The following is a 25,356-nucleotide window of genomic DNA, read 5'->3' as shown; positions in this document are numbered from 1 at the left end:
TCTATTCCAGACATGGAAAGTGGGAATTTTAACATTTTCCGGGCAAAGTACAGGGAACTTCGCTATTTCTAGTTACCTGTCAGCTTCTGTGTAGTAGTCGAGGGTTTCCTAGTCGACTGACTGCTGGTAAGTGGAGAAGTTGTTGAGGTGCTGTCTTCTGTTGTGAGTGTAGTAGTTAGCTTTTCAGGGGTTGATGTTATCTCTATTTGAAGAATTATTGTGAAATAAACGTTTCAAAACACAGATATCAGAGACAGTGTCACTAAGATTGTACAGGGGATTTTGCTACCTTAAAGAGAGTTGTTGTTGTTATCTCTCTAGACAGTTAATATACTGTATATATATTTATATTTTTTATTTGGTCTGGTGGATTCTTACGGGATGATCTACAGGTTTGAATGTAATCTGAACAGCAGTCTCGAAGACGAAGACAAGCCTCATCACAGAAGCATCCACGTCCACGGGAACATGAGCTATTCGATCCCACACAGCATAGTGTTGTTGGAGAGGAGCAACTCACTAAATAACAGAAAGGAAAGAAAAATAAAGCTGAAAAACTGCAGAATAGTGATTTCACCTTTACCACCTGTGCGGTGTTGCTACAGTTTGTGTATTTTGCCTATGACCCTATCAATGCTGTTGAATACTCTGATGTTGAAATGGCTAAGGATTGTTCTTCTTATTCTTGTATATATACAATACATACTGTGTGTGTGTGTATATATATATATATATATATATATATATATATATATATATATATACACACACACACACACACACACACAGAAAATAAATATATCTATCTAAATACATATAGATACAGTGCCCCCCATAAGTATTGGAACACATGCTAAAGTTGACTATAAAGAGGGATAGAAAATTATCTTTTGGAAATTGATCTTAATACCTTAAATTAAAAAAATGAGGAAATATCCAACTTTTAAGGACGCCAATTTTCTTTGTGAATGAATAATGTATCGCAAATAGATGCATGTTTTCCTTCATATACAGGCGTCATACAGTGGGGGGACTAAGTATTTGACCCCATGCTAAAGTTGACTAAAAAAGAGGACTATAAAATCATCTTTTGACAATTGATCTGAAAAAAGAGAAAATCCAACTTTTAAGGACGCCAATTTTCTTTGTGATTGAAGAATATATTAAAATAAATAAATTTATTTAAATAAATAAATCTTCTTCCTTAAATACAGGGGGGCATAAGTATTTGACCCTTATGTTAAATTCCCATAGGAGCAGGAGGATTTGTTTTTATATGTTTTTATTTTTAAAGGCCAGCTATTTCATGGATCCAGGTTACTATGCATCCTGATAAAGTTCCCTTGGCCTTTGGAATTAAAATAGCCCCACATCATCACATACCCTTCACCAAAGCTAGAGATTGCCATGGTGTTTTTTCCAGTAAAGAGGGGTGCACACATAAAGATAATCGGACTGATTTTGCCCCGATTTTCCCCCTTCCGACCAAAGACAGAAAATGGTCGATTATCTTTAGCTCTTAAGATTATCTGATGAGATTCTCTTGTAGTGTGTGGTGTGTTGAGAGTTAAAATATCCCGACAACAGCCTTTATCACACGGCGGACAGCGTTCAGCGCCGATAATCATAAATATTAACCATGTTCAATATTTGCGGCTGAAATCCTGTATTGTGTGGGGTATTCCGAAAGGCAGCTGAGAAATATCTTTTATCGTCATGTGTTGGTTCTCTCACAGATAAAAAAATCGGTTGAGATATATGCAATCACAATACACAAGTGTGTACCCCCCTTTAGCCTATTAGCCTGTTTGATGCTCATTGAGCTCAATGCAAATCAAAGCAAATATCTTCAAGTTATAATATTGAGTAGGTTATTGAATGAGAGCACACATGCCATGGTCACACAGCAGTTGTGCAGTGTTTACCTGTGATCTGTTGTGCAGTTAGTCGGATGAGCAGCATCAGTAGAACAGACACACACACTGCGCAGGTCTTCATCTTACACAGAAACCGTGGTGAGATCATGTAGATGTGTTAGTAAAGAGAGTGTCTCATTGTTTTAACACCATTTGTATTTCCTGCTGTCATCTTATGTTTCTATCACACCTATTTTGGCCTATTTCCAGAGATCCTGATGTTTGCAGAAAAATAACAAAGTCGATGTTTGTTCCCAAACCAAGACCGGAGTGACTATGCACCATAGTCTTGTGCTCTGTCTCAAATTTCTCTTGCTGGATTTTTTTTTTTTTTTTGCCAGTTTTTAAGTACAGAAGGTAAATTGGGTCCATCTTTATAATTTTGTCATGTATTGTTTGACACTGATAATCTCCACACCTTTGACATCTAAGCCCCATTTTGAGCAGAAAATAGGCCAAAGAAGGTGAGAGCTGAAGACTATCAAGAATAAGTCCTGGTTACTGAGAAAATGTCATTAGGTCCATGTCTCTGTTCCTGTCTGTGCCAAACACACACAAACACCAACCCAAAACTGGCATCACATAAGGCATGGTAGATGGCATCTAAAGACCAGACTTTGCCGTAGAAATTGTCTACTACTGTAACTAATGACCCATTAAGTGGCAATGACAAATGTAAGTTCTCTGAGTATCAAAACCAGTTTTGGAGGAATTATTTGCCGTTATTATGCAGGAAATGCAGTATTTTGAACACAAAAAACAGCATTTACTGTAGAAATGCATTATTATGGACAGTGAGGCAATCTTGCCAAAACACGTTAATGCAAATATTTTCACATAAAAACACAAAACTTGTGATTTTATTGTTATTAGCTTTATTGATTGCGTGAGTAGCCCAACTTTGTTTATTCAATACTCACTTTTTAAATTTTTCTCATTTTAGTATCAAATTTCCTGTTGTCATTTTAAGTTTCTATCACACCTCTTTCTCCTGTTTCCTGAGATCTCTGAGATGTCTGCAGAAGAACAACATCGCTGCTATTTGTTTCAAATCAATGACCAGTGTGAGATTGCACCACACTGAAGACTTGATAACATGCAGAGATATAATAGAATGCTGAACACACTGTCCTATCTGTTTCCTGAGCTATCGTGTGTTTTCTCACAGCATTAATACTGTGTTAATGCCTTTGACGTGCATTGGAAAAGGAAGGAAGGCCAGTTGTTGTCCAGAAGTTATTTTGAGTTAGAAAGGCAACATGTGCTGTAATTACATTCTAGTGTTTTCTTGATGTGCCATTTGTGTCCATGCGACGAACAACCGTTTAAGTAAAAAAAATAAATAAATGAGATAACCATGTAACATGAATGTATGTGTGCCACTTATGTATACATAAGCAGTTTGGGTGGTCGCACGACCAAAACTTGACGCATCTGTTTCCCAAACATGGATTACTGTAGTTTAGACCGATATAGCCTACTAAAAGTTTTTTTTTTTTTATCAATGGAGAGATATTCATTAAAATTCTCTACTGAATCTATTTGGAAATGTATGTACTGTAGCATTGTCTAGACTGGCATACTTAAATCTTAGAGACCCTTTATCAATGCTAAGGACATCATATTATAGAGCACACGTCACAAGCACCAATTTCTGTCCTTGTTTTACCATAGCTATTCACATAGGCCTAATGTTTAGCCTGGAAAACCAAACTCATTCACGATTGAAAAGAGGTCACTTATGATTGGGATTTGTATACAAGATAGCAAGGGCGTTCAACTTTGAAATCATTGTTTCAGCCAAACCAATAACATTAGAGAGTCCTAACGTTACTTTACTTCGTCTAAACTTTACAAACTGACAATAAACAGCAGCAATGTAAGTGGGCCTAGCTTTGCTGTGAATACATTTCTGCATTCCTCCCACTGCATACCATAGCTGTTTACCATAATCTCATAATCCCCTCATTGTTGATTTTGGAAGTAGTCTGCCAACCGATGGCAACACTGGAAATATCATGTTCCAGACTAGTATCTTCCTGATAGGAAGTCTAGGCATGGCCAGGCCACATAACTCTACCAGCAAGACAAGATTCCTGTAGCTAAGTACTCCTGTGAACTATCACTGTGAAATCAATACATCAAACACATAAATACATCAAAGAACATTCATCAGGATCAGGTAATTTTCCTTGCCAAAACACACACAACATAAGATTGGGAAAAAAAAGAGATTGCAAATCACATGTGTTAAAGTCACTGCAACTAGTTTTAAGGTTTTAAAGTTGGATTGTGTCTGACTGAGGTGTTCATCACTGGATGACCTTCGCCTATGGAAAGCATGTTGGAGATAAACATGTGGAGAGGAGCCCAGATTATCAGCAGTCTACAGATGGCTATCACCCTTTTATCTGCACTTGGAACAGGAGACAAGGGGTTAAGTGTGTGAGTAAGTATACCGCATACCTCAACCTTGTCTGTCTTGTCAAATATTATATGTTGGACCACATTGCAGTGGGGTTTTCACAGTTCCTTATTGTGTAATGATTTTCTACAGCAAACAATGCCTTTCTGGAATGTTTGCCACAGGCAGACAAAGGATGGTTGTTTTGCTTGAACAAATAGTCCACATAACAGTAATGCAGACATTTGAGAAACAGTAGAAATGTAAAAGAAATGTGATCACTTTATTTGATGATATTACCTGTATATAATATACACAACATATCTGACATAATGTAGCTATATAATGTGGTATATAATGACTAATGTACAATAGACTATGGAACATACAGAAATACTAAAAGGAAATATTACAAACAAAAATAAACTGGATCTTTAAATGAAAGCACTAGTGTATATGTGACACGCTTAAGTTATATATCTTTTTTTGTGTAAAAGGAAAACAAAGTATAAAATCTTTGCCATTGCCGTGTAGATGTTCTCTCAGGGTCGGGACAAACCACGCCTGGCTGATCGCCTGGATAAAAAAAAAAAACATATGATCAGAGACTAAAAGGATCACAAAATGGCCTCACATCTCTACTCTCCTCAGGTCGCTATGAAGGAACATGACAGGAGCATGACTCTAACATATGATAACAAATGATTAACATATGATAACAAATGATTAACAGTCTGATGGATTGGATTTTGCTTTCCAATGCTACCAGTTAAGATGTTTTACACATCCATTATATGAAACCTGATATCAATACAGTCATGCATTAAAATATCTGTATTTCTTAAAGGTTTTTAGTACATTAGCCTACTAATGATTATAGAATTGAAAGCATAAATTAAAGTTTCAGCATCTGTTGCAAGTCTGAATAAAGGCCGGCGCCCACCTGACACAGCAGCGTTTAGCGGTTTGGGCTTGACGCGCAGGTTTTCTAACCCTGTGTGGCTGCCGCGTGGCAGACGTTTCTAGTGGGCAGTGTACTGTACGTGTCCGGTGGGCGCTGGCCTTAATGTGTCAGGTGTGCATACAGGTGTGTACACATGTGCAGCAGGTGTGTGTGTATGTACTGTATGTTTGCCCCGTTTACCTCCATCTTATATTCAGCCTCTCCTCCGTCACTCTCCAGCTCTCTCCAAACTCCTTAACTCGTTTGGCCTGGCTACCGTCTGGCTTCATCATGTCGTTCTTCTTCCTGCCGTCGAAGTTTCCACACAGTCCTCCCACTCTCCTCTTGTATGTGTGTGGCAGGATGATCTCTGCAGCATTACAATGACAGCACAAAACAAACAATCAATCGGTTCTGTCCATGCTGAATGAGCTCAAGAGCGTAAAATAGTTGTTCTGTGGAAGACTGAAGAAAGGACAGTGGATGACATTTTTGGGAAAACCTAAAATAATGTATTAGTGGTTTTGCAATTAACCCTTGAAGGCATAACTGTTGGAAACTAAAGAAAGGTTTCTTTATTACTCATAACGTTATTAGTTGATAGACAATATGAATGTTGCGATCTTAATTACCAGTTTTGCCAATTCCATTAAACTCGACAGAGAACCCGAAGTCTGTTTTAAGGTAGATGCGAGAGGATCGCTGGAGGACCTTGAGACCTGTGGTTGGTGATACTGGTGGATGAGATCTTACACCATCCACCTGCACAGGACAGAGAGAGAGAGATGTCTAACTTCACATATCACAGTCGTATGTGCTAATCACACAGCATTAGTATCATTCGTGTATAGTGATGTACAGTACATACAGTATAAAATGACATTTACACAGAAAGACCAGCAGAGGGCAGCATGCTTCCTTTGCTTTTCCATTGGAATAGAATCTAGATGCCTATTTAAAGGTACTTAATGAATTACCCTGTAACATTTGTGTGTCTGCGGGGCATTTTTAAGTTTAGTTGAGCGTGTGCTGTAGCAAGATATTTAGATGGTAACACCTGGTGAAGAAAAGTTCAGAGTACCATATTTTATTGACAGCTGCCTGAGAGTTGACTGAAGGCCAATGCACCAGATAAGCAGTAATTGCACAGAAAATCATATTCTAACACTTCTTATCTCACACACACGGAAGAACTGTAACATGCCCGACAAAGACCTGAAATGGAAATATGATTAAAACAATCATATTACTTGCCAAGAACATTGTGACCTAATAACTGCTCTGCACTAGAAAACATGTCGATGGTGTGAAAGATATGTCAAGAGAAAACAATGCTCTACTGAGAACATTCCAAAGGCACAGTCCAATGTTGCATAACTTACGTAGAGTTTCCTGTTCTTCTTAAACTCCACGGTGTGGTTGTAGACTCTGATCTTTAGTTCCCTTGGGAAGCCACTGTCTCCATGGTCATGGCTGTCATCCTCTTCACTGCTGTCGTCACGGTCATCACGGTGGTCTTCCTCGCTGCTGTCCCAGTCCTGATCATTCTTTATCCGGTTGATGCCCTCGACATAGATGTCTGGGAGGTTCTTTGGCAGACCAATTGATTGGACCAGGACGTAGGAGTGGGTCCCCTCAAAGTCATGCTTCATGTCATCAAACGTTCTGTACTCGGGGTCCTCCTCAATGGTGCACTCACTGAAGTCTGTCAGAAAAGATGGCAAACAGTTGTTTTGAGAACATGGTATTTGTGTGTGTAAAGATTCTACAGGCTTCAGCCAACGTGTACTCTGAAAAAACTAAAATACAAGTGTCCGCAAAAATGTATTGAATACATGTGTTTACAGCAGACGTTTATCCAAACAGGATGACAAAGGGTCAGTGTATGTGTGCAACTTCTAATCAGAATTCTATCAGTGCTTGCTCTCTAGTGGTTACCTGAGGACTTGCACGTGTACTCTCCCTCTCCATCCATATAACAGATGTCATCTCCGTCACACTCATCATCGTCACACTCAATGTGTCCTTCACCATCATCCTCCTCACACTCACACTTCAACTCACAGTGATCTGTGTACCAGACCTCATCGAACTGGAATGACAGCAGAATACAAACTTTACTGTGACTCCTTAGCATCAATTTAGTTATCAAAATAATAATGTTTGATAAAACTTTAAGCTGGCAAAGGAATCACAACTAATGGAACAAAATGTGTTGTACAATATTTTTCATCATTGTCCCCTTGTGAGTGTTTTATCCACACACACACACACACATACACACACACACACACAGACACAAACACACATTGTGGATCATTATCACTAATTTGTGACTTACATAATGGTTCTGTCCTTTGTTATCCTGGCAGCCACACTTTCGGATGGGCACGCACACTCTGTCCTTGAGCACAAAGCCATCATTGCACACACAGCCCCCCACACATGGCTCATTTGTGTCGCAGTTCGGAGAGCCGTGCAGGTGCTTACAGGTGGGCTGGCAGGCAGGCATGCAGTCAGTGAAGTGGCTATTCCTTGGACACGATGGGGCTGCACACAATGAGGACACAAGGACATTAGTGCGCTCTGATATCCACAGGTCTGTGTAGAAACTAGTGTCTGTAGTCAGATCGTTTGTGACATTGACAGATTGTCAGAAACAAGTTGCGATAAAACATATTGTTGAACCAAATTTTACAATATGCAAAGGGTAGGGCAGATGTGATTTCAGGAAGTTAACACTTACTCGGTGGTGCAGATGTGGTGGGTTTGACAGTTGGGGGAGCTGGGGTTTCTGGGTTTACAGGAGGTGCTGGTGTTTCTGGGTTAACTGGAGGTGCTGGTGTCTCTGGGTTAACTGGAGGAGCTGGTGTTTCTGGATTAACTGGAGGAGCTGGTGTCTCTGGATTAACTGGAGGTGCTGGTGTCTCCGGATTTACAGAAGGTGCTGGTGTCTCCGGGTTAACTGGAGGAGCTGGTGTTTCTGGGTTAACTGGAGGAGCTGGTGTCTCTGGATTAACTGGAGGTGCTGGTGTCTCTGGATTAACTGGAGGTGCTGGTGTCTCTGGATTAACTGGAGGTGCTGGCGTTTCTGGATTAACTGGAGGTGCTGGTGTCTCCGGATTTACAGGAGGTGCTGGTGTTTCTGGATTAACTGGAGGAGCTGGTGTTTCTGGGTTAACTGGAGGTACTGGTGTCTCTGGGTTAACTGGAGGCGCTGGTGTCTCTGGGTTAACTGGAGGTGCTGGTGTCTCTGGATTAACTGGAGGTGCTGGTGTCTCTGGGTTAACTGGAGGCGCTGGTGTCTCTGGGTTAACTGGAGGTGCTGGTGTCTCCGGATTTACAGGAGGTGCTGGTGTTTCTGGATTAACTGGAGGTGCTGGCGTTTCTGGATTAACTGGAGGTGCTGGTGTCTCCGGATTTACAGGAGGTGCTGGTGTTTCTGGATTAACTGGAGGAGCTGGTGTTTCTGGGTTAACTGGAGGTACTGGTGTCTCTGGGTTAACTGGAGGCGCTGGTGTCTCTGGGTTAACTGGAGGTGCTGGTGTCTCTGGATTAACTGGAGGTGCTGGTGTCTCTGGGTTAACTGGAGGCGCTGGTGTCTCTGGGTTAACTGGAGGTGCTGGTGTCTCTGGATTAACTGGAGGAGCTGGTGTCTCTGGATTAACTGGAGGTGCTGGTGTCTCGGGATTAACTGGAGGTGCTGGTGTTTCTGGATTAACTGGAGGTGCTGGTGTCTCGGGATTAACTGGAGGTGCTGGTGTTTCTGGATTAACTGGAGGTTTCACTAAATCTTTGGGATGAAATGAAAAAGGAAACAAACAGGAGCAACACAAGATTGTTAAAGGAAGAATAATTCTGATGTGACTCTGTGAAGCACTTCACTGTCACAGTGAGTTGTGATTGATGAAGAAGTAAATTCAGGGCCAAATGTTAAAAAGTAAAATGTAAAAATCAATGACTTTTTTTTCTGACCTTCTCTGACAAAAAAAACCCCTGAATTTCTACGATTAAATGGTTAAATTCCTGGCTTTCACTGTTGTGCCCATGAGCAAGGTACTGAGTTGCTAACCTTAACCCTGAGTAGCTCCAGGGACAATGGCCCAGTAATATAACTGAGATATGTAAGTCGCTTTGAATAAATGTGTCTGCTGATGAATAAGTGTGGAATAGACATTATTCAAATTCCATGATATTCCAGACATTCCATGACCCGTGGGAACCCTGTCAACTTTAATCTGTAAATAAGTTGTTAAATACCTGCGCAGGAACCACGATAAAGGAAGATATCATCCACAGCTACATCAGAGAGCTCGGTTGTTCCTCTGCGTCCCTCTAAAATGATCTAGAGTGAACATAGCAAAGATATAATGTATCATATTCGGACCTCTTATGTATTATCAATTGCACATGTGACCATGAAAGCCTTGGTCACCTGAAATGGGCCTGTAGTCATCAGGTCAATCTCTGCTTTATGCCACTCATCTCCTTGGTTGTTCCTCTTGGTCCAAACTCCTTGTGCCAGTCGATCCTCCAGAAGGTACACACTCAGGCCCATGGTGTCCGCTGTGCCATATATGTGGTACCAGAACTGAAGACACTGGGGACCCGGATCAGAACATTCTCCACTCAGGATGCGAGCGGTGTCACCGTTATGCACTCCGTCTCCTTCAACATATAGGTAATGGCCACCTGGAAAGCATACGATTAAATAGCAAACCTTAAGCATGACTTTAAAGAGCAAGTCCATATCATGTCTTTGTAAGCTATCTGCAATTGATAGATAGGTGACTGGGTCTCATTTGCTCTTGGCCAGGACCCCCCTGAAAGAGATTCTGCATCTCAATGTTATTATTCCTGTTTAAATAACGGTTAAAAAAAATATCGCAGGGATAGTATACATGCATGATTGATATGCATAGACAATCAGATCCATGAGATTGTGTTATCAAGGTGATGTAAAGTAGAATATAGTTGTGAATAAATGCTGTTACCTCCACTGGTGTGATCTGAGGAGGGACCTGTCATCAGTGTAGGGGTGGAGCCACTCTGCCATGTCCAATCAAAACTGTCTGTGAGCAGCTGGTGCCATGAACAGAGGCTACTGTCGAAATTACAGCCGAGGTCACAAACTGTAGGAGACGAGAAACACAATTGTGTTGAATTAGTACTGCATGTGGCTGAGGGCATGTTCTATCCACTGATGGCATATTTAAAGCTACATATGGATTCCTTTTTTTTTTTGGGGGGGGGGGGGGGGGGGGGGGTAGGATCGGGAAATGGATCTGATTCGGACCTGGGCCCCTGTGGAAACCGTCCCACCCCCCGCCCTTTAATAAACTACCTGGGTGAGGATTTCCTGAGTTTCCATTTGTCACAGCGGGCAGGGTGGTAGGGTCTATGCCTGTGTTAGATGAGCCTTTTTTGGAGATATAAAGATACAAATACATGTCATTTTTTTCTGAAATGAAATGTTATGAAATGAGTGTTTCATTCATAACCTCTAACCTCACCTCCACATTCTCCATATGTTATCGAGACATCATCCAGTGCCACATCAGACAACTCAGTGGAACCTCTGATTGCTTCCAGAAGGATCTACAGAACACATGCACTTGTGAAAATAAGGTTTTGAACTTTTTTGAACAGTGCTGAAAAGAAATGTAATCCTTAACAACAGTGCTAGCAGCTCTTATCTTCAGACTGCTGATGTGGAAGAACATTTTCAATCCAGTGGAGCATTATTATACTATATATATATATAGAACCAATCATTTCAAGGCAGACCTCACATGGCTGACTCAGATGAGTCCGGCATGGTGCTGCTTAGTCAAAAGAACAGGTTTTAGCCACCTCTATTCCTTGATATATCCATAATGTTTTCCAAAAAAAGCTATGCGTATTCATTGAGTATTTGGCAAAGAATATCAAGAACAATATAGACATTCAGACTACTGACTGGCAGACTGACAGACAAAATCAATGCAGACTGATGAAAATAAGCTGTACAGGACAAGAGACAGATATCCTATCTTTTTATTCTACTAGATAAGAGTACCCTGCCAGTCTGTCATCTGTGTGTTCCCATATACTCCTTCAGAGCGGACTCTCACCTGAAACGGCTGGGAGACCTTAATGTTCAGCTTTGCCTCTTTCCAGGAGTCGCCCTGGTTGCTGGACTTGGACCAGAGCTTTGTGGCCTTGTTGTCAGCCAGCTGGTAGACGTTGAGCGCCATGAGGGAGGACGTGCCGTACATGTGGTACCAGAACCGCAGGCAGTGCTCGCCTGGCACGGTGCACGCTGGGCTCATCATACGGGCCGAGTCGCCATGGACCACACCGTCACCTTCCAGGTGCATGTAGTAGCCACCTGCGGAGCGAGCAGTTGGTTAGGAACTGAGCCACATTTAAGCAAAGGACCGTTCATGTCTTTGAGGGCAGCTAAAAGGAAATTCCTGGCATTTTTTTTTTATTTCTGTTTCTCAGCGTCATGACTACTGTCAGTATGGAAAACAGTGAAAACAATTGGTGCCGCAGCCAACAACTAGCAGCTGGGGGCATGACCATGATTATTTTAATTTATTTTCCAGAATTCTCCTTTAAAAGTAATCCAGTGCAATTTCTGTTTTTTTGTTTTGTGTTGTTTTGTTTTGTTTTTATTTTTGCTACTTGGCTCCCCCGGTAATGGAGTATTTTCAAATTTTACATGGGGAAGGCACCATACTCCTGATTATAATTATTTTACCATTGATTGTTGCTTGTACCTTAGCAACAAGTAGTTGTTATCTGATTTCACAGTTGAAGGGGAAGGCACCATACTCCTGATTATAATTATTTTAGTTTACTATCAAAATGACTTTGAAGCTCTTGTATTAGGGTACAAACTTGCAGAGGATGCCGTTAATAGCACATGGGGGCTTACTTCCTGTTGTGTGATCACTGGTTGGTCCGCTGTGGGCCGAAGGGGTGGGGCCTGAGTGTCTGGTCCAATCGAAACTATCCTGCACAAGCTGCTGCCATCCACACTCATCAGTGTCAAAATTGCAATTTAATGGGCAAACTGTAATTAAAGCAGAAATAATATAATTGAGTGGGTCGTCCTGTCTTTTGTCACAGTCATGATAATTTGAGCAGTTGTATTGAAATATGAGGTTGCTTACAAGCTGGAGATGGGGTGGTTGTAGTCGTTGGAATTGGTATGGCTGTAGCGGTGGCTGTAATGAAATTAGAAGACCAATTAGTGTGAATGTCTGACATGCTCTCTGCCTAAATAAAGAGTATTATGTAATCTCATACTCAGGAGAACAGTGATCATTCAGCTTTGCAGCTGTCAATCATTTCTATACACATAATGACACAAATGAGGAGTAGGTCATATAATGGACAGACGATTGGCGACATTGGAATGACCTCTGACTGATACAATGTTGAGATCCTCATGACGATACTCAAGTCAGTGAAATATCGTCACCTTCCTAAAATAATGGCATAAGTAATGTTTGGACTTTTTTTTTGCCTAAATCATCATCATCATCATCATTCAGTTTTGGGTTAACGTTTCTTAAAAACCTAAAAAAAAAAGCCATACAGTATGTCATTATTTTAGGAAGGTGACGACATGGAAAGTTGAATGCAGTTGAAGTAGCAGCTCACCACAGACGGTGTCTTTCCTCCAGTCCCCGAGGGCCACCCCGTTGATCTCGCAGGCTCTCACGTAGGACTCCAGCGAGGCACAGAGCTTGTCCAGGTCCCCGGCGGTGGCACAGTGGTCGTACACGCAGCTGTCCACGTAGATCTGCGGGGGCACGGACATGTGGCAGGCCATGAAGGCGTCCCCGAACAGCTTACGGCACTCCTGGAAGCCCTGCTGCTGCAGCTCGGGGGCGCAGGTCGGCTGGACGGGGGATCCGTCTGTGCAACTGTTTGAAGGAGATGCCACAAACAAACAGCCAGTACAAGTGAGCATGGTAATAATATGGTCTGATAGGCCTTCAGGTACATGTGATTCTGGCAAATATCAGCTTATTATATGAATAAAAGCTTAGCCAAATAGTAAAATAATGTTAGTAAAATAATGTTGTTTGTCAAAAAAAGAAACACACAAAACAATTTTACCTTCATACAATTGAATAGACGTATGTTAGTTATTCATGTTGTGATATACTGTATATGTATATACTAGTATAGTATAGTAGTATAGTATAGTATAGTGCATTTACCCTTAGATGGCTATTATTAGCAACGTATAAACTTCATACAACTGAATAGATGTCCAGTATGTTAGTTATGTATTTGTTGTACATATGTAAGGGATAACGGCCGACGAGGTGACCGGTTCGATGGAAATAATGGCTAGGTGGAGGTCTAGAACTCCGGCGACGTGCGAAGCACGGAGACGGAGTTACCTCCGCCGTGCCATTATTTCCATCGAACCGGTCGACCTCGAAGGCCGTTATCCCGCTTATCTCCCGTTTGTATTCATAACCTGTATATTTAGAACATAGTTTTATTCCACCGTTGCGTCCGTAAACATCGCTAAAACTGTCTTGACTGTGGGACTACTTTCCGCCACATATCAACTTTCTACTTGCAGGACAAAACTGCCGTTACTAGTTCTAAATGGATGGTTGCTATGGCCAAAAGCCAGTCGTTAGTTCTAAATGGCTGGTTGCTACGGCCAAAAGCCAGTCGTTAGTTCTATCTCTACCGTTGTCAAGCGGCCATATCCCAGGATTCTGATTAACTTTAACTTTGAAAGATCGCTACTTTTATAGCCTACATGACATCCAACTAGCTACAATCCACCTCCGTCATATGCTACAATGTTACTATGGTTCTGCACGTCTGTATTTCAGCTTGGATGCAACGTGACAGTTCATTTAAACTTCGCAACGAGTTTGGCGAATTAATATTCAAGTGTGCTACGGGAACTACTTCGAAGGTAGCAGGTTATACGAAGTTAATGGCCACCCCATCAGCCAATCAGAGAAGAGAATTCCATTGTTGAGGGAGATAATATAATTTATCTCCCTCAACAATGGAATTCTCTTCTCTGATTGGCTAATGGGGTGGCCATTAACTTCGTATAACCTGCTACCTTCGAAGTAGTTCCCGTATCACACTTGAATATTAATTCGCCAAACTCGTTGCGAAGTTTAAATGAACTGTCACGTTGCATCCAAGCTGAAATACAGACGTGCAGAACCATAGTAACATTGTAGCATATGACGGAGGTGGATTGTAGCTAGTTGGATGCCATGTAGGCTATAAAAGTAGCGATCTTTCAAAGTTAAAGTTAATCAGAATCCTGGGAAATGCCCGCTTGACAACGGCAGAGATAGAACTAACGACTGGCTTTTGGCCGTAGCAACCAGCCATTTAGAACTAACGACTGGCTTTTGGCCATAGCAACCATCCATTTAGAACTAGTAACGGCAGTTTTGTCCTGCAAGTAGAAAGTTGATATGTGGCGGAAAGTAGTCCCACAGTCAAGACAGTTTTAGCGATGTTAACGGACGCAACGGTGGAATAAAACTATGTTCTAAATATACAGGTTATGAATACAAACGGGAGATAAGCGGGATAACGGCCTTCGAGGTCGACCGGTTCGATGGAAATAATGGCACGGCGGAGGTAACTCCGTCTCCGTGCTTCGCACGTCGCCGGAGTTCTAGACCTCCACCTAGCCATTATTTCCATCGAACCGGTCACCTCGTCGGCCGTTATCCCTTACATATAGTGCATGATGACATGCATGACATGTTATATTTACCCTTAGATGACTATCATTAACAACTTATAAGCTAGAAGAGGAAAGAGATGCACACAGATAGAGTAACTCACGTCCAGTCGATGTCTGCTACCCTCCAGCTGTTCCCAAACGGGTCTGGCCTTCCGAGGAGCTCCCCGTCGGGGGTCACGAAATCATCAAACTGGCTGCCGGAGTACGTGCCGCACAGGCCACACATCTGCCCCCTGTAGCGCTCGTCCACTTGGAGGAAGAGACGGTGCTCGCCGTCAAAGAGGAGGGACAGTCCAAAGTTGGTGCGTAGGTGGACGTATGATGCATCAGAGACTATGTTGATGGCAGCGTTAGGTGCCATTGGTAGGGAAACCTCAGCTCCATTTACCTGTCATTCAGACACACAACACAAGAGCAAGTGAGAGAGATGTACATAAAGACAAGGCAACTAGTGCTACAGTAACTTTTACACCTCTAAAAGAATTGTGTAGCTCTATAAACAAAATCTTACTATACATTCATGGATCTACGGCTTGGCTAGATATTTAATGCAGATGTTAACGACCTTATTGGCTTTTGAAGGACCTTCAAGTGTCTCTGACACAGACATAAATGAATAAACATAGTAAAGAGCTTTTTATGAGACACTGTAGTGTGACAGTCTGCACGAGTTGCACGACGGACTCACATAGACCCTTTTGCCCGTCCTGATGGCGATGTGGAGGCCGTCCACCTCCAGGGCCACAGACTCCAGCGCTGACCAGGTGGGACGCCCCGCGTTCTGGTTGCGGGTGGTCACGCTGAACTGAACGGGCGTGGAGCCGCACGTCTTCGCCAGCGTGTAGTTGCAGCTGCCCTGGAAGTTGTAGGCCTTGCCGTCGAAGGTGATGTAATGGGGGTCGCCGTAGACGGAGCAGGTGACCGGCTCGGAGCGCTCGCAGCCCATGACCCCGTCCCTGACCTTGCAGACCTGGTCGGCGGAGCAGGACGAGGCGGAGCACAGGGCGTTGTCCTGGCCCATGCACTGGCAAAGCCTGTCACACCGCCCCGCCATGAACGTCTCACCTTTCTAATCACAAAGATAAGATTTTGGCAGAGATTATTCCAACGGTAACACATCCTTTGAACTTTCAGCTCAGCTTGGGTTTTTTCCATGGTGACATGCTGGTGGTCATCATCTGGATGCCTGCACCTTATCACCCCATCTAATTATTCGCATTATCAGGGAACATGCTATCATTGTTTCCCAACATCACACCACTAGTGGCACAATTGACTGACCATTGATTGTTGCTTGTATCTTAGTAACAAGTAGTTGTTATCTGATTTCACAGTTGACTGACCATAACTGCGGTCAGCCTCACTGATGTTGAGTGTATAAATGTTAATAATCTGCATGTTGGCAATTAGCCAATGACCGGTGGCTCACCTCATAGTGTTCCCCGTCCACCCAGCAGCCGCAGTCGCGGGCGGGCACGCAGCGCCCTGCGCTCAGCATGAAGCTGGGGTCACACTCGCAGCGCTCCTCGCACTGCCCTCCGCAGGACTCTGCCACGTCCGAGCTGGAGCAGACCTCGGGGCAGCCACTGGCACAGGCGTTATAGTGGCTGTTCGCACCACACACCAGAGCTGGACAGAGACAGGAGAGAGATGGACCTTCACTTGGGTGGTTTAAGCATAGTGGACACATAGTAATGTGTAATCGAAGGAAAGAAGAGGCATACAGTAGCATGCAACGCTAAATGTTCTATTAAAGTTATTAAAGTCATGTTTCGGTTATATTTCACACTAAATATGAGTTTGCTCTGAATGAATCTAATACAATTTTTCAGTGCACCAATATATTGGTCTCTGTTTATTTGTCACATCATGTGTTTGTTCTTTCTGGTGGATTTGACATGCTGTGCAGTACATACGGCAGAAGGTGCTGTTTCTCCACTGGGGCACGGCGATGCCGGCCTGGCGACAGGTGCTGGCGTAAGTGTGGAGCAGGTCGCACAGGGTCTCCGGGTCCCCGTGGGTGGTGCACATGTCCAGCACGCAGCTGGCGAAGAAGCTCTCGGCGCTCAGGGCCGCCGAGCAGGCGGCGAACGGGCCGTCGGCCGCCAGGATGGTGCCGCAGTAGGGCTCCTCGGCGTACTGCAGCGCCTCCTCGCCCTGGCACACGCTGGGCAGGACGGGCGCCTCGCACCGGGTGCTGCCGCTCTGCCAGCTCTGGCCCAGGGTGTCGGCGTCGGCCGCCAGCGAGCCGTCCGGCCGCGTGAAGTCGTCCTCTTTGACGTGGTTGAAGTTGCCGCACATGCCGCAGAGCTTGCCCGAGTACTGGCCGGGAACCGCCACCCGCACCTCCCCAGAGGCGTGGTAGGACACGGTCAACAGGAAGTCTGTCTCCACAATCACCATGCCTCCTTTTCTTTTGACCGTGACGGTCCCTTCGCTCAGCCTCAAGGGAAGACGTCTCCACATGCCGTTCACCTGAAACCCACCAGTGCGCTCGTGCTCAGTGTGAGCAAGAATACCATTTGGATAAAAAAATAAATAACATACACTTCCTAGCCTGAGGCTCCTATATCTGCATATCCTGAGTTCTCACTTCAAAGGCAGAGTTATAAAAAAAAAAACAGATGAGCTTGTTGAGTTCTCGATTGAGAGATTTAATTATTCATCTCCTGCAGACATTTACAGTGTAATCTCCTACCTTGTGAGGTGACTGGGAATGGGACCTACAGTATATGGCTAATTTGACAGAGTTCACTGTCACCACGAGACTCACCATAACTCTTTTGAACTCCTTCCTCAGCATGGACAGGTGGACACCCTTTATGTCCACGTTCACCTGCTGGACGGACGAGACGGACGAGTTCCCGCGCTGCTCGTTCTCCGCCTCCACGGCGAAGGGCAGAGGCTGCGCCGACGCTCCCTCGTCGCAGGTCTTGGCCAGGATGTAGGTGCAGGGCCCCACGAAGCGGAAGTTGACCCCGTCGAACGTGGTGTAGCGAGGCTTTCTGTGGGCGACGCAGGTGCCGGAGAGTTCAGGGCCGCTGGTCGACCGGGCGCAGGTGTGTCCCTCTGGGCAGGTGGCCGGGGAACACGAGAGTCGGCCCCCTCTGCACACACAACGGGTGGCCTCGTCTGTCCAGAACTCAGTCCCATCCTGACACTGCACCCCTGCAATTCAGACATTTGGAAAAATGAATGAAAATAAAATTAATACTTAAAAAATAAATAAATAAATAAGTATCTACAATCTCTTACTGTTTGTTCAATTGTTCAAAATGTATAATTATTATTTTACAACAACTTTGTCTTGTAAAAAAAGTCCTATTAACCGGACTTCAACTGTTTAAATCTAAACTATTACATAATGACTTCAACGTAACTACACAGAAAATGACATACCACACTGTCCTTTCCTGATTCCAACTTTATCAATGGCGACCTCCCCATCCTCAGGAAGATCTTGGGCCATCTCAAATACCACCTGACAAAGACAAAGCCCTGTTATACTCCTGTTCCAACACGCACAGTCTAGCCTAGTAACACGACTGTGCTGCAACACCACAGGGATGATGAACAGTTTTACAGTTTTACAGGATTGCAGTTCCCCAGTCATAAAACACTTTGTCTTGTCATCACTTAGATGTTAACACCAAGTCTAGGCCCTATAAGTAAACAGTGGATATGTATAGCTCTTAACCTCGGGAGTACAGGAACACTTACATCACACAACACTGTTTAACAGCCATTATGCTGTCACACTTTACCATAATGGATGCAAGTGCATACCGACAGTAGGGTGTATCTATCATTACAATCTGAACCCATTATCTCCTTGTATCTATACTGAACTACAGAGGGAGATAAAGCTGAGAGGAAAGAAAGGTACAGGCTGTGATTGTGATATTTGAGTTCAGCAGCCCATCCCTTTCGTGGAACACCCCTCCCGTCCATGCCTGCTTCTGAAGCAATGTGCTGATTAGCTGGAGATGTTTGTGGATTCGATCCAAGCTACTATGCTTGTTTCCCATTTACAGAGCCAAGACTGTGTAACACAGGAGGCTTCTTAAGACAACATGCAGAACAGACTGCGAGAGCACCATGATGAGATGTTTTATTCATCCAAATAAATGGACTAAAAGTGTATCAGGTGAATATGGCAGATTTCGCCTTTACTCTGTAATTGAGTGCTTAATGGTAAGTCATCATACCTGCATGCCCATCTCCCCAGACTGACCCAGGGGAAGGAACTCCTGCCTCCAGGCGTCGGTGTCCTCTGCGGCGGACGAGCTCCACAGCTGCGTCTCCCCCGCGTCCGTGTCTGCACGCCTCAGGAGGACCCTCAGCTCTGTGCCGTTGTGGCCAGCTGGCACGTGGTACCAGAACTCCAGGCACGACGCCTCGGACCCATTGAGGACCTCACTCTCTAGGCGGCCAAGCCCAGAGGGGCTCATCACAGCCTCATCCATCACAAGGTGGTACTCCCCTGAGAAAGGTATTACAGAGAGTAATCACTAGCTACACACTAGCTTATATATTTATATAAAGCAATAAAAAAAACTTTAACAAAACCAATATACATATGTTGTGGATGTGCTGCAACAGGGGTCATGGTAAATGAACACTCTAGTGAGAACATTCCGGAGGGGTCATCATTCATTTCAGCTCTCAGCTTCTTGTGCTGCATAATTCTGATTTCTATCTCAGTGTTAACCCAGGTTATCAGGTTATAACACACTTCCATTACTTTATAAGGTGTCATAAATTAAACTAACTGTCTACTGCTTTTGAACATCCAATAAGTGGGTGGGTTAAGCTCATACTTCCCGTCATTTGACCTCAAGAAATGAGCAGAGAAATAAACTTTGTCTGTTGGCTTTGAGGAATGAACTACTGAGCTAAATTGCCCTGTTGATAACAATCCATTATAAAAGATTATTACCATAACTAACATGCCATAGATTTTTTTTTTTGTTATGATCCTTCTATTAGCAACTGAGCAATAAACACATGAGCAATTTTACAACAAAGACAGTAGATATCTTTCATAGAAATGAAATATTCTTTGATCTATAATAACGTCTCGTTTTGTCATTACCTTCTCCACTCGGCGTTCGCAGCAGCCCTGCTGCATTCCAACCACAAAGTGGCGTGAGGTTGTCGTTGAAATCACATTGTGTTATATATTCTAGGAAAATGAGAGAATGAATTCACAATTTTCAATAATGCAGCCATTAGGTATATGTTAAGTGCAGAGGCAAGCAAAATACATTCTGATAGAAATCTGTAACTGGAGTCACTGAACAATTTGTAACCTTATACAGTAAGTGTAGTTTCATAGCCATGCCTTGCATATTTTATGAAAAGAACACATTTCTCAATTAAATCTAAATTAATTGCCTTCGTGCTGTTAGTGACCCTGTCATGAATGCATGTCAACATTCACTGATTGGTAGCAAAGTAGAGAAAATACTGTGCAACTGACCTACCTTGGAACAATTTGTGGTTTCACAATCTGAGACATATGAAAAATACAGTAAGACAGAAAACGTTTTGATTGGGCAGAAAATTTTGTGGTGGCTGTGATTGCTGTACCTGCACTTGTCCTCCATTTTGGAAGTGTAACGGATGAGTTGCTGTCATCAAATCTGGACCAAGACGAGACAAACCGCACAATCAGGCATGCTAAAAAATCACCAAACCGCCAAAAGAGCCTGAAAGACCAACAAGGCCAGGCGTTCTCACCTTGCGTAAACCTCCCTGTGAAGGACACTCAGGCAGGTCACTGCCGAGAGCAGCCACAGACCTGTGCCTCTTGCCATGATGCGCTGTCGCTACCGCCCGTCTGATAGCGTTCAGTGGCCAGGTGTGTGTGTGGAGGGGGAGCTGTGAGTGAGTCCTGGTCCTCGTCGCCCTCTCACTCAGACTGAGGAGGGAGTGGATAGTGCTGGGAGTTATATGGACAGCAGGGGGCCGTCAGGTGTACTGTAGGTGTGTGTGTGTGTGTGTCTGTCGTCATGTGTGCGTGTGACGTTGAGGCGTAGGTGGTGGGTTTCAACAGAGGAATGGTAATGAGGGGAAATGATGTCAATACCCCACTTCACGCATACATGCACACACACTCACACAAACACACACACACACACACACACACACACACACACACACACACACACACACACACACACACACACACACACACCTCCAAAGGACTTAACTGAAGATATTGCGACAAGTGTTTGTTGACAGACATGTCATAGAACACCACTGGTGTTTTTATGTTTTATGAGCATTGTACAGATACAGACTTTGCAGAGCAGAATATTGAAAGGACAGTTACTATAGTGCAATGTGAAGTGAACATTTGTGAGGGTGTTTATTACATGGTACATTTAAGGGTCATTCTTCAAAACAAAAAGCGGGGGCACAGGTCTGTCTTTATTCACTCTTCAGATGCATTCTTAATAACGCATCTCCAGTTCTGGTTCCTTAATTTGTGAGCATTACCGTTATTATTATCAGTGGTATGTGACACACATTTAATTTACCATTTATACAGGTCTCTGAAGAGCTACAGTATGTCCAAAATGTTTTGGCCTTGTTCCAATACACTACTCAGTACAAATGCTTTACTCAAATATTGCCTGGGTGTCCATTTACTAATCATTAATTTCATCATTAGCCCTGGGAGACATGGCAACACTGGGATTAATGCTTAACCTTGTGCATATTTATTGAGCCCTTTTGGTTGGCCATTGACAATGCAAACCAGCGTTACAAGCATGCAGTTCCCCTTCCAGAGGAAGAGCGCATCGTTCCAGTCCCACAGTTCTCCTGTCACTGGTGATTAATGAGGACCCCCCTGTCTTCAGCACAGAGTCATCAAACATGCATTATTTTGCTGTGCCTTTGTTCCTCTGCCTTAAAATGTGACACGGACAGAGCTCGGACTCCTTGTCACGGCACAGGCACTTCTCATTGTTTTTCTCTCAAGGTGCAGATGAGGCATGTAAATCTTTTTTTTTTTTTTTTTTGATTGCTGGTGGGAAGTTTAGAAGTCACCAATCCTTTTTTGGACATTTGCATTGCTTAAAACAGAAAAGGAAGTTGCACACAAAGAGGCTTGTCTTGGTCAATAACTAATGATCATGTTCATAACAGGACAGTTGTAATGCTCACAGCAGTTCAGCTGAAATAAAAACATACAAATACTTTTCTGTTGTAAATGGAAGTGAGTAAAACTTGTAAAAACATTGTATGAAATGGATTCAAAGTGTATAAAACATTTTATGGTCTACTGTTGTGAGACATTTACTGGAATGTCTGAAACGGGAACTAATAAAATGTGCCCAAACATCACATGATAAGATTATGTCCTCTGTCAATAATAAACAAAGACAAAAATGTGCTCTTTATTCACGTGACAATGAGCGTAACATTGGCTAATTATGAATAGGCCTATCTGACCAGACATATGCTTAATAGGCCTATGTTATTGCAATTGTCATTCTATAATTCCCTCATAGACTAGCCTATATATAATCCTGTTCGTTCTTTTTAAACATTTTTTACACGTTAAAGTTGTTTCTGATACCTTACAAAAAGGAACTTGTCAGAAGTGGGATTCGAACCCACGCCTCCAGGGGAGACTGCGACCTGAACGCAGCGCCTTAGACCGCTCGGCCATCCTGACGTATTACGCTATCATGACGTCACTCCGTAGAGAAGAACAGACCCAACGTGAGTGAAGTTTAGAGCACATTCTTCTCGTTACACGTGCACTTGTCAAATTCACAATTTGGACGTAGCTAAATATGGAAGCGTCTACCTGCACTGAATGTATTCGAAATCGACAAACATGCAGGTTACTATTATTATTATTAGCCTGTAGCCTAATGATTTTACCGTCACTACCTTGTACAACCCAGCCCTATGCCATTCCGTGAACTAAATGTGGCCTCTCGACGACGTCAGTTTTCTAAAATTGTATGTTAGCGTAAGAATAACTGTAAGTTAAGTTAGCGTAAAAATGTAGTTTGCAAGCAGGAAGAAAGATGAGCGTTTGAACGTATAGCGTTTCGTGACGCAGCGGCTACTCTGAAGTGCCTCGGACAGGCTTTGGGTGGGCTAGTTCGTTGTTTCAGCCTACCTCATCTTGTCCTTCGGAAGAAGTAGACTGGTGTTTTATTGTGGGTGTAGTAGGCTAAACTGCTGTGCTTATGAATAATCTTTGGATATTGTGCTGATTCTTCCTCCTGCAGCACATGTCAACCACAATCACGAATCAGAGTAACAGACTATGCAGCATACAAAACGGAATGAAAGAATCCTGTTTCATGGATCCAGCAAAAATGCACAAATCACCCGCGTGATTATAAGACTGCTGTACAGGGCGGCCTTAAACTACCCTTAACGTCGTAGGTTCGATTTTCGGCCGCGCTATTTTGAGAATGCGCTGCACAGGGCTGCCTTAAACTACCCTTACGTCGAAGGTTCGATTCCCGGCTGCGCTATTGTACCTTAGGCTTTGGGCACTGTGGCTTTAAAATAAGCCTGGGCTATCAGCAAAATATCCTACAGTATATTAATTACAGTAAAATGGTAGTCTGTGGAAACTTGACAGTGCTAATAGAGAGAGATCGACTTGAGCCATTTTAATGGACTCCGTGTTTTTGTTCACACCATCACCAACCCTAGTTTGAACTGCACATTTCTCCCAGTGTCACCCTGGATAACGGGATGGGTAGCCTATCCTGGCAGGTTGGTGGCCCATACAGATACAGAAACGTCCCATCTGGATGGAACCTCGGGTCAGGAGTTTGCCCCACTGTTGACTTCACTGGGAACACAACACATTACCACAGCACTGATGAATATCTTGAGGCCATAAAACCCACGGGGTATTTACAAGCTGTGAAGACGGTGCACATGGTGACCTGATGATATGTGTGCTTTATGCTCTTATTCCTGTAAGGATACAATAGGCCTATGCAACAAAGATAAGAGATGATGCCACAGATGCTATAAGCCCAGGACGATTGCATGATTTGAAGTGGGGCCTCCTCCCAGGGATGGTCATGTTTATTAGCCTACTGAATAAACTTTGTCTCTTTGTGGTAAGTATTTTACAGCCATTCCAGTGTCATCTTTGACAACATTCATTTTGAGGATGTAAGGTATCTCAAACTGTGCCAAATGTAATTATGACCATTTTTTTTTCCAAGTGAATATGATACAGGGCAATTTTGTATTGTGTATTTCATAGATTCGTGAAAGAAAACAAGACTATAACATCGGGGGGAGTATCTCAATGTTCTTTGTACAAGGTCACTTGCTTAGTATTCATACTTTGCAGTCACATGCTTACCATGGATATCGGGCAGGCAAGAAACACTGACAAAAATGGGTAACGTTTGCATGTTTGTAGCAATGCACAAAGTGGCATCTGTTCCGTCATGTCCTCATCTGAATATAAACACCCTGTCTGCTTGCCAATGACAGCTTGATTGAGTGGTTAAAACTTTTGTATAGCAAGATCCTTGATTAGAGAATCTCCAGCAACAAAACTCAGCAAACTAATCAGGAGAATTATGTTTTTGACCGCCAGCCAGTAGTTGTGACGTCACATGCAAAATATTAATAGGTCACCAGGGTAAATGAACTTTTTTTTTCTACTGTAGTTTTCCTATGGTCTGAGAATGTCACGCTACAAACTAGAAAAGCACTCAGAGAGTGCAGACCTCCGCATGTATTGTTCTTCCTCCTTGGTTGTCATACATTTGAACCACGTGGCCATACCATACCATTACACCGCCTCCTGAATCCAAACGGTGATACGGATCACTCCCAACATTGAATTGTTTCTTTCTCGGGTCATTTCAGACCTTCCCTGAACATTTCCATTACTTTTTGAGTTATCTTGCTAACAAACAGACAAACAGACAAACAAACAGACAGACAAACAAACAAACTTGGCGGAGGTAATAATAAAACAGAAGGAGTGTAGCTGGAGTTTGCTGTCCATTCTGGTCTCCCCATGAAGATCTTTTAGTCAGCTTTTGGCTCCACAGATCCAGCATCTTTGTTTCTAAATCACCTCTGCATTTCCCGGCAAACTCAATACTCATGAAATTAAAGGAGAGAATTTATACTTTAGCATTTATTTATTCACAATGATGCACATTCATTTGAAGTGCAGTCAATATGCAGTACAGTTATGCTAATATTAATTTGTTCAAAGCAATGTCAAGTGATGCAGAATTGCAGAATAAGCTTTCAATAATTAAATGTTAGGTATATTTTCTCCACAACACTGCACTGATATTAAGTATTGTAACTACAGAAGTATGCAAAT

General features: G+C 43.1%; 1 protein-coding gene and 1 non-coding gene across 2 annotated transcripts; both read right to left on the bottom strand.

Moving 5' to 3' along the window:
• Positions 1-4,579: 4,579 nt before the first annotated feature.
• Positions 4,580-20,918, bottom strand: LOC134098714 (zonadhesin-like). Its single transcript, XM_062551666.1, has 26 exons — positions 20,748-20,918; positions 20,598-20,650; positions 20,101-20,190; positions 19,214-19,488; positions 18,405-18,486; positions 17,779-18,173; positions 16,922-17,480; positions 16,435-16,634; positions 15,694-16,074; positions 15,107-15,393; positions 12,917-13,182; positions 12,424-12,477; positions 12,186-12,323; positions 11,377-11,633; positions 10,777-10,861; positions 10,608-10,682; positions 10,258-10,395; positions 9,699-9,955; positions 9,524-9,608; positions 8,010-9,056; positions 7,605-7,813; positions 7,202-7,355; positions 6,646-6,968; positions 5,896-6,025; positions 5,465-5,633; positions 4,580-4,896 (listed from the first exon to the last, which is right to left on the bottom strand). Exons 1-26 carry the CDS (start codon positions 20,822-20,824, stop codon positions 4,863-4,865), a joined length of 5,820 nt encoding a protein of 1,939 aa, XP_062407650.1. The 5' UTR covers positions 20,825-20,918; the 3' UTR covers positions 4,580-4,862.
• Positions 20,919-22,612: 1,694 nt separating this feature from the next.
• trnal-cag (transfer RNA leucine (anticodon CAG)) lies at positions 22,613-22,695 on the bottom strand. Its single transcript has one exon. It is a non-coding gene; the product is annotated as a tRNA-Leu (tRNA).
• Between the last annotated feature and the right edge of the window lie 2,661 nt (positions 22,696-25,356).

The sequence above is a fragment of the Sardina pilchardus genome, chromosome 2 (assembly GCF_963854185.1).
Source record: "Sardina pilchardus chromosome 2, fSarPil1.1, whole genome shotgun sequence".
NCBI classification, from domain to species: Eukaryota; Metazoa; Chordata; class Actinopteri; order Clupeiformes; family Clupeidae; genus Sardina; species Sardina pilchardus.
This window is presented reverse-complemented; position numbering and strand designations above follow the sequence as displayed.

Excerpts from the sequence above, each read along its gene's own strand:
- LOC134098714 (XM_062551666.1), bottom strand. The coding sequence starts at position 20,824 with ATGGCAAGAGGCACAGGTCTGTGGCTGCTCTCGGCAGTGACCTGCCTG. Across the intron at positions 12,478-12,916 it reads GAGGAAAGACACCGTCTGTG|CCACCGCTACAGCCATACCA; the intron begins GTGAGCTGCTAC and ends ATTTCATTACAG. Across the intron at positions 12,324-12,423 it reads AACCACCCCATCTCCAGCTT|TTTGCCCATTAAATTGCAAT; the intron begins GTAAGCAACCTC and ends CTTTAATTACAG.